Source organism: Zeus faber, assembly GCF_960531495.2.
Source record: "Zeus faber genome assembly, chromosome: 5".
In the NCBI taxonomy this organism is placed as follows: domain Eukaryota; kingdom Metazoa; phylum Chordata; class Actinopteri; order Zeiformes; family Zeidae; genus Zeus; species Zeus faber.
In genome coordinates this window covers 14,341,459-14,351,325 of record NC_137192.1, presented here as the reverse complement: position 1 = coordinate 14,351,325, position 9,867 = coordinate 14,341,459, and the positions used below count along the sequence as shown (strand labels likewise).

The following is a 9,867-nucleotide window of genomic DNA, read 5'->3' as shown; positions in this document are numbered from 1 at the left end:
AGTGGGATTCGAAAGGTAACTGTAGGTGGAGCCAGTTACAAAACCTTGAATTTGAGTTTGTATTTAACATGATGATAGTTTAAAAGGATTACAGGTGAAGGGTTTCAGTTGGGTTTTTTATTGTGTCAAGGAAAATGCTGAGACTGGATGGTAGTTGGGAGTTTGGGGTGGGGTATTTGTGATGGTTGCGACTATTGGTTATTCCTTCTGTTTGGATGTCTGGACTGTTTGGATTAGTCACATGATTCTTTTTCTTGGAAACTTGGGGGGAAAAAAAGATTTTGTTGAAGTTTATATTTCACTATTTGACTGTGCTGCAGTGGTTAATCTAACAGATATAAATCACAACCGTTAGGTGTTGTGCTTGCTTTAAGAACGTATTTGTACTAATTATACGCTGCTCACACTTGTATTGTATTAAATGGTGGTGCTATTAACAGCAGCCTGACCTATTTGTTTTTGTTTGGCGACGAGGCTCTCCTTCCTAATTCATAGTATGAGCAAGCTGATATTCTTCAGGAGAGGTGAGACGCCGTCCTTTATAGCGTCGCTGATTTGGTGGGTTTTTTTGTCTTTATTTTACGAGAGTTCTTTCATGCTCAGTATTTCTGAATATAACTATATTAGTTTATATTGTATTCGGGATAGTGTCACAGCAGTTTCGACTAAACACATAAAGATAATGTGTGTGTGTGCGTGTGTGTGTGTGTGTGTGTGTGTGTGTGTGTGTGTGTGTGTGTGTGTGTGTGTGTGTTGTTTAATGTAAAAACATATTTGAGTTTTAAAAAACTGCATGTATGACACATATATTGTTTTATATGATATCTGTTTAGAAAGGTTTCAGTTGAAAGGTTTCAACACATTTCCATTTTCTATGGACCATCAAAGTTCATAGAAAATAAAGTTTCCGATAGAAAAACCTTTTCTCGTGGTTTGTCATTGTTAACAATGATAAGCAAAAATGAAAAGCAATTCTGATCCCAACAGAAACACAATACAATACAAACCTCTTTCAGATTTTTGAAAGTTACTATCAGAGGGTAGAACAAACTAATTAAACTAATAACTAATTGAATGTATATCCAAATGTTTTTTGTACTTATTATAGTAAGCTGCTCTTCTTAGAAATGTATTTTCTAATGACTCAATAATTATTTCCACACCTTTCTTCCAGTGTTGCCTCAACTCCGCCAAGTGGTCACATGTGAAAGAGTCACAGTTGGAATATAAATACTTTTATTGGGCAGCTGTGGTTTTATCCATGATACAAATGAAAATAATGAACTTCCTCAAATAGCATACAATAAATTTGGTCATATGATAACATCGACAATAGGAATCACTCCTTTAAAAATATGTGAGACTCTAAAAGAATAGTAATAGAAAACTGCAAAACAGAAGCATTTGACAGCATTTCTTTTTCTGGCAATGACAATTTTATAAACCAAAAATGTCAAAAGTCAAAAAGTCTTCAGTAATGAAAAACCCAGTTTGACAAGGACGATAAGCAAATACAGTAGTAGTGTTTATTTTAGTAACACTGTTCCAATAGGGAAAAATAACATACGTTTAATTATGCAGAATATTCATCCATCTGTTCTATCATCAGTTCATCATATTATCACCATGGTGACCCTAACGCTCACACTCATACATTCAATACAATTTTGTCCAGGAAACATACGTATGCAGTGAAATGTCATGACGCCCGGTGATTACGCACAATAAGCTCCAAAAATACTAAAATGTGCGTAATCAACACTGATAATACTAGTGCAGAACCTGTTCATAACATGGCTGTTTGTGAAAGTCGCGGCGACTCGTGGTGAAAAACACTGGGGAAATACACTCTTTTTCACTGGAAAAAAAACACATACCAAGTCCAGCTTTTGGATAAACTTGCTGTTCGCTTGTTTACTCAAGATGTATTAATATTGCACATGGCTGTTTGGAGTGGGCCGATTGCTTTGACGGGAAACCCCAACCGCCCACTGGTTCACTGTTCGCTGTTTATTGAAAGTTTATTAATATTTTATGTGTCGTGTGTCCAAATTGACACTCCGCGTCCTTGGGTCCCTGGCAATGCACTCGCCAAGTAGATTGGATGAATGGTTGTTGAGATAATGAAAGGACATACATACAGAGATTCCTTCCTTTATATTTAGGTAATTTAAAAAACTAGGGCATGCCCGTTCAAAATATAAGACTCTCTGGCAGGTTAACAAAATGTCAATGATTCAGTCCTGTGTTCCCCAATGGAAGATGCAACTGCCGGTTAGAGTCATACACAGAAAGACAGTCTTTGTGACTCGGTCGCAGAGCCCTGAAGCCCTGCTCCGTCCCTGGCTCGCTGTTTGCAGTTTATTCAAAGTTTATTCATATTACACGTGTCACGTGCCCAAATTGCACCACATTCGACACTGCACGCCCTTGGGTCCCCAGCAATACATCAATCAAAGGATGTACAGACGGACAGACAGAGATTCCTTCTTTTATAGTCAGATTAGATAGTTAAATACCACAAAACCAATGGTCGGCCAATGGTGGGGGCCCTATCAGCGCCGCCCACTGCACATCCCCATTCCCTGTTTCTCCAAACAAAAAAATAAAAACTGTTATTATTTTAGATCATGTATTTATCTTCCTCCATTTTCCTAATTGAAAGAAAAAAAAAATCACAATGCGATCTGTGACGTCTCACGCATGCCAACGTAAACCCCCAGACCCCCCCTCCGCTCCACCCCACCCCGCCCTGCCCTGCATAGGGCCCCATAAAAGCTTGAGCCGGCCCCAAATAAACCATAATCTCTCGTGTGGGATCAACCTCAACTGTTCATGCGGCCATCACCATGTGGAATCACCAAACCTGTAATTTATTCAAATGACAATTAGATACTTTTGATAAATTGCTCAAACAAAGTGAAAGTAAATGCGCAGAGGGAGAACCAATGGTATTTTTAAACAAAACAAAAAGTTCTGATTGGTATAATTGTACCATGGTTACCTCAAGTTGAAGGGCTAAACTTCAGTCATAGAGATCTACTCAGTAAAGAAACACATGCGCCAATTCCATATTCCCTTAGCTGCATATTATGACATAGACAGTTAAATGTGTTGAATTGGATTAGGGAAAAGCATTGACACTGTATCGATGTGAAGATATTGTCTTAGAATTAGAACCTTCAACACCAAATGATTTGTGTCTGGCATCTGTGCATTTGTGTATTTCAGCGCGTGCATGCGTGCGTGCGTGCGTGCGTACATGTGTGTGTGTTTGTGCGTCCTATGAGTTCACATGTGTTGTATGTGTGATGTATGGCAGCAAATGTGCAACAAGGAACTACCATAGTAATTCAATAGCATGCATACATGACCTCAGAGGGTGTCAGTCTACCTATTGTTGTTGGTGGTCTACTTGAAGCGTAAAAAGCTGCCAGCTTGATTGTTTGTGGTCTCCCTCTGTGCTGTTTCTCAATTATTAAATATGTATCGGGTATTCTACATGGTCCGTATTACCTAATAAGGACCATACTGTTTGTCCATGCTCACTAACATGATTTAATTCAGAAGAAGATAATAAAACGCCTCTTACCCAAGCAGTAGATCCCCATGTTGTTCATGACGTTTTGTACAATCTTAGATTCATCTTTAAAATATAAGTGCGGGCACAAGACACAACGCATGTAGGGTCAATCGTCAGTTGTCCAACCAGTCTCGAGAAGTTCATGTTCGTTTAAATATGCAGATCTAATGCTGATGAATGTGTTTAGGCAGACGCCAAAAACATGGCATCATCCATCAGGTGATGCCACATTTACATAGATGACACAATAGAAACAATGTTCACAAAGACATTTATTTGTTTGATTATTAACGTATGGAACTCATAACTTAGATTTATACTGTGCTTCCTGTATTCATAAAAAATAAAACAAGAAAATGCAAAACGAACGACTGCTAAATTCTCAGTATTACAATAACTGAATATTTTTAGAAGACAAATTACCTCTAAACAAACATATTTCACAATTACAGACAATATAGTTTTAATAGTAAACAAACAAATACCAAGGAAATCACATATGCCGCCATCCAAAGTAAACATGCAGATCTCTTATTAATTATTAAATAACTATCACTGTTATTTTAATGCATTTATGCAGGAACCAGCGATCAAAGATGTTACGAGGGAACATCTCTATCTCTAGTATTTAGTAGAACCTACCTCACCATGGTGCTCAAAGTAGCTGACAGTGCACCTAAAAATAAACAAGGAGAAGCATCATTTCCACTTTCTCTCTTTTTCTCTCCAACATCTCAACATCTCATCTCTGTTTCTCTCCTCTCTTTCACTGGTCCATGTTGTGCTGAGTAAACAAGCGCACGCACGCACGCACGCATGCACACACACACACACACACACACTCACACACACACACATGGGAATATAATGGAATATGAGCAAACACAAACACACACACACACACACACACATTCACACAAACACACAAGCATGCACAGATAGCTGCTTCATTCTAAATTCATCACAGTGATGTCGGCCACAGTTATGCATTTATTAGACCTTACGTGATACCATATTTCAGACTCTTTTGTCCAAAGTGACTTACAATAAGTACACTTTTTCAATAATAATTGAACCAACTGTATCACACACAACCAGCTACTGTAAACCTTATATACTGTAGGAATGGATTACATTATTCAAATTTTTATTCTCTATATAACATCAGCTTTGCTACAAAATGAGGTCCAGTAAATATGCTGCATAGGATTAATTACATATTCAAAAAAATCCTTCTGTGTATTTATTTACAACATACATTGAATGAAACCCATGAAACAATTTATGGAATTTAGACCCCCCCAATCCCCCAGCTCTCCATCCATCTTATCAAGGTGAACTTTCATACTTAACACACATGGCTGACATAATTTGAAATCACATCCTAAAGTATGTGCAGTTGTAGCACCAGAATCAGCAGCAAACAATCAGCAGAAAACAGTCAATTAAAAACATTCACCACACATTAGGCTGGTGAAGAACCTGACGCACTAACACGTATACAGTACATGTTTTTACTTACCCCTACATCAAAACAAAGGACCAGTGCCTAACCCAAGTGGTCTGAGTGGGTGTCTGACCCTGTCACAATAGTTAAAAGCAGAAATGAAAAGCTCCTCGGTACACTTGGTAACTAGATGCCAAAAAGCATCTGAGATGAAATGAACAGAAGGGCTCAATGCGTTTGTCAACAATCCCAATAGTGAGAGCTTGGGATTATGAGCTGGAGTCTAAATTTGCTTTCGGTCCTAATAAGACCATAAAGAAAGGCCAGACATATTGAATATCCCCTTTTATTGCAACTTAATCACACCTCGAGAGAATACGTTTAACTCACTATCTTAAGATTCATCTTTCACAGGAAAGGAGAGAAAGCTCAGGAGCATAATGGGCCATAATAGAGTCTTTATTTAGCCTTGGCCCCACACTTGTCCCGATGCCTGAGGGAAGCCTCAACAATGTTCCCAGAGTAGTCCATAGGATCATTCCTTCATTTTCTTGTAAATATCCTAAATATCTATATCAGCATTTGTGTATATACTGTAGTATGAATGTACCATAGGACATACCTCTACAGTACATGTATATAGTATCATGTTATTGTTAGCAAACTCTTTTTTTTTTTTTTTTTTTTTTTTTTTACACCAGAAATGTATACGTTCTTTATTGCCATCACCCTCCCATTAAAAATCATATCTACAAACTGAACTCTCATAAGAAAATCGCACAGGAAAAAAATGGTAGAATAACAACGCATCAACATTGCACTTCATCTTTTGGTTGAGATACATTTATTTATGTCTAGGGTTTCACTTAATGTTTGTTTTCATTATACAGTATAGAGTGACACTGGGACCTATGATGTGATGCACCAGACATCTGTGGCTAGAAGTTCATCCAAGATAAGCTCAATGGCCAAAACAGGAGGGCGACTTTTGTTGGGGGGTCAGAGACCTCGCTATAAAAGAACCACCTCCAGAACCCCAGCAAGTTTTCGACTGACGACCGCCCAGCCAAGGTAGGACTTTTATTTCACGTTCTCTGTGGGTGCATCATTTCACATTCGTACAGCGATTGTCGAGATTTTGAGTAATTTATTTTTGAATCTAACCAGAGTTTTGTTTTCACTTGGCAAGCATCATCCCCACGGCCGCATCACTTGGCATCAGAACGGTACATGAAACGCTTGCGATTACGACGTTAACGACCAAATTTTGATTATATTTCACAAATTATTGTTTTTTCATTGAGTTTTTTTATGAACACTTTTAACTGATTTACAACTGAACAATGCTGAAATAATGTTTGAGTCTGCATGAGTCGTTTTATTGATGAATTTATTGATTTATTGATTGCAGCTCATTCTGTCCTTTTGGATTTGACTAGAAACGGAGTCATCATGAGTGGGGATCCAGAGATGGAGTGTTTTGGCCCGGCGGCCGTATATCTCCGCAAACCCGAGCGGGAGAGAGTCGAGGCCCAGAATATCCCGTTCGATGCCAAAACAGCATACTATGTGGCTGAACCAACGGAGATGTACCTGAAGGGAGTGCTGCAGAGTAAAGATGGGGGCAAAGCCACCGTTAAAACTCTGTGTGGAAAAGTAAGTGTTCACCTCACTCAATTCTGCCTATTGGAGCTCATCAACCCATTAATTACTGATGAATATATTAACCCTGGGCGCTCATATAAAATAGTGCTCCATATTGATGTTTTACTAATTCATGTTTGTTACTGCAGACCCTCACCGTCAAAGACGATGACATCTACCCCATGAATCCGCCCAAGTACGATAAGATTGAGGACATGGCCATGATGACCCACCTCAACGAGCCCGCTGTGCTGTACAACCTCAAAGAGCGCTATGCAGCATGGATGATCTACGTGAGTTGCAATTGTCACTTCAGATCGAACAGTTTGGGCATAATATAATGAGATACTGTATGTATCGTCAAGTCTGGTTAAGTTTACTTTTACAGGGCTTCATCACGATAGAGTCTCAAAGGGCTTCGCAAGTTCCACATAGAGCTTTAACCTCCACCCGGGCAAGGAAAAACTCCCAGAAACAAACGCTTGTGTATTGACTCTATGTATATGTGTCCTCTGAGACAGACCTACTCTGGGCTGTTCTGCGTCACGGTGAACCCCTACAAGTGGCTGCCAGTGTACGACGCTGTGGTCGTGGCAGGGTACAGAGGCAAAAAGAGGATTGAGGCTCCGCCCCACATCTTCTCTATCTCTGACAACGCCTATCAGTCCATGCTCACTGGTAAACATTATATCAAGAAGTTATTGCAATAATGCCAAATGAACAATACAAAGGAAGTGATACAATGATCCAATGGTTTTTTTTCATAGATCGGGAGAATCAGTCAATTCTGATTACGTAAGTATACACTGACAGAGTAGATTTAAATAGATTCCACACCAGTTTGGCCCTCCTTTTTGTGAAAAAAATATCTGTCACATACGTTGATGTCAATATCTGTTATAGCGGAGAATCTGGTGCAGGAAAGACTGTGAACACCAAACGTGTCATCCAGTACTTTGCCACAATCGCAGTGGCTGGAGGCAAGAAAGCCGACTCTGTTGCTGGCAAAATCCAGGTGGAGTTGTCATCTATAAATATATGTATATGGAATTAAGAGATCATTTTAACCAAAACTTCAAAGCACTGAACTGATGTAATCCGGTTTAATCTACAGGGGTCACTGGAAGATCAAATCATTGCAGCTAATCCCCTGCTTGAGGCTTATGGTAATGCCAAGACTGTGAGGAATGACAACTCTTCTCGCTTTGTAAGTGAAGCTTCATAAATGTTGCTGTACCTCAGATACTGAATGTTGTGCGGTTGTGACTGAATGTTGTGCGGTTGTGACGCATCAAGCAGTTAGTAATCATTTATTAATAAAGAAAAATAGGTACCACACATATCTCTCACATGAATTGGTCTTCCCATTGTCCCCTAGGGTAAATTCATCAGAATCCATTTCGGGACGACTGGAAAGCTGGCTTCAGCTGATATTGAAACATGTAAGTTCCTTGCATGTCATCCTTGATTCTTCATGACTCCATTTTAAACCCTGCTCATTCAAAGCATTGTGTCTTAGATCTGCTGGAGAAGTCCAGGGTGACGTTCCAGCTGTCCGCTGAAAGAAGCTACCATATCTTCTATCAGCTCATGACAGGGCACAAGCATGAGCTTCTAGGTCAGAAAGTTTAAAATAACGTGCCTTTAGTTTTTTGGCAATAAAATGTCATGTGCTACACATGGATTTATAAATGTTGTTGTAAATGATGTTGATATTCATCTTGCAGAGGCTCTCCTGATCACCACCAACCCGTATGACTATCCCTTGATTAGTCAGGGTGAAATTGTCGTCAAGAGTATCAGTGACGTTGAGGAGTTCATTGCCACTGATGTAAGTAGAACCACTGTGGAATGAGGGTAAAATGAGATAAGATTAGATTCTGTTTCATACATTCCCATTAGAGGATTGAATTGTTGCAGCATCACAGGTAAAACCCATGGAGCTCATGGACCAGTGTACCGTTACCAGTTTTGTGTTTTCGACTTTACGAAGAGACGAGTGCCATTTAACCCCAAATATTTGAAATAACAACCCAAGAAACTGACCTATTTCTTACACAGACGGCCATTGACATCCTGGGCTTCACCGGGGATGAGAAGCTGGGCATCTACAAGCTGACCGGCGCTGTGATGCATCACGGGAACATGAAGTTCAAGCAGAAGCAGCGTGAGGAGCAGGCGGAGCCCGACGGCAATGAGGGTAAATACATCATTATAGCTAAACTATGGTTCAACTGTGCTCAAATATTCAATACATACGATTTTAAAACTACATCTGTTGGTGCTATATGAAATATTAACTTCTATCTATCTATTCAAATGAATTGCTATCCGTAGTGGAATTTGTATGATCAAGCTCCAATGAAAACTACCGCTACCTTTGGGACCGACAGCATGCCAAGCTATTCTATTAAGCTTTAAATTTGTATCATATACATCATTTTATCTTTCAAAGTATCCAGCACCAGTCATCATATAACTTCCTGCAAAAAAAAGTCATTTTCCCACCTTTTTTGTCTTCCTCAGTGGCTGATAAAATCGCATATCTCATGGGCCTGAACTCTGCTGATATGCTGAAGGCGGTATGCTATCCAAGAGTCAAGGTCGGGAATGAAATGGTGACGAAAGGTCAAACTGTGCCACAGGTAGATGACTTTCTCACATTATAATTATTTTGAACAAAAGTTAATTTCTAGATTGGATAAAATTATCTTCATTTGACTCTTTCAATCTAGGTGCATAATGCAGTTATGGCTCTGTCCAAGTCCGTCTATGAGAAAATGTTCCTGTGGATGGTTATTAGAATCAACGAGATGCTGGACACCAAGCAGCCCAGAAACTTTTTCATTGGTGTGTTGGACATCGCCGGGTTTGAGATCTTCAATGTAAGTGACCAATACAAAGCAGTCGTTTTTTTTTCCTTATTTAAAATGAACTAGCACAAAAAAAATGACATGGATTTTTCTACACAAGTACAACAGCTTGGAGCAGCTGTGCATCAACTTCACCAATGAGAAACTGCAACAGTTCTTCAACCACCACATGTTTGTCCTGGAGCAAGAGGAGTATAAGAAAGAGGGCATTGAATGGACCTTTATTGACTTTGGCATGGACTTGGCTGCCTGCATTGAGCTTATTGAGAAGGTATTGAAACAAAGGTCTTTCACAATAATGATCTGTAATCCATAGTGAA

At 39.4% G+C, this 9,867-nt stretch overlaps 1 protein-coding gene across 1 annotated transcript in view; it reads left to right on the top strand.

Moving 5' to 3' along the window:
- The first annotated feature begins 429 nt into the window (after positions 1-429).
- The window catches only part of LOC307230238 (myosin heavy chain, fast skeletal muscle-like), a 34,174-nt gene continuing 24,736 nt past the window's right edge, over positions 430-9,867 (top strand). Inside the window, exons 1-16 of the mRNA XM_080000473.1 lie at positions 430-558; positions 5,921-6,101; positions 6,220-6,256; positions 6,470-6,686; positions 6,824-6,967; positions 7,196-7,352; positions 7,442-7,469; positions 7,578-7,689; positions 7,789-7,881; positions 8,053-8,116; positions 8,194-8,292; positions 8,402-8,505; positions 8,736-8,874; positions 9,201-9,319; positions 9,410-9,559; positions 9,648-9,818. Coding sequence (XP_079856599.1) covers positions 6,483-6,686; positions 6,824-6,967; positions 7,196-7,352; positions 7,442-7,469; positions 7,578-7,689; positions 7,789-7,881; positions 8,053-8,116; positions 8,194-8,292; positions 8,402-8,505; positions 8,736-8,874; positions 9,201-9,319; positions 9,410-9,559; positions 9,648-9,818 — 1,584 coding nt within the window. The 5' untranslated portion in view covers positions 430-558; positions 5,921-6,101; positions 6,220-6,256; positions 6,470-6,482. The remainder of the gene's footprint in view (positions 559-5,920; positions 6,102-6,219; positions 6,257-6,469; positions 6,687-6,823; positions 6,968-7,195; positions 7,353-7,441; positions 7,470-7,577; positions 7,690-7,788; positions 7,882-8,052; positions 8,117-8,193; positions 8,293-8,401; positions 8,506-8,735; positions 8,875-9,200; positions 9,320-9,409; positions 9,560-9,647; positions 9,819-9,867) is intronic.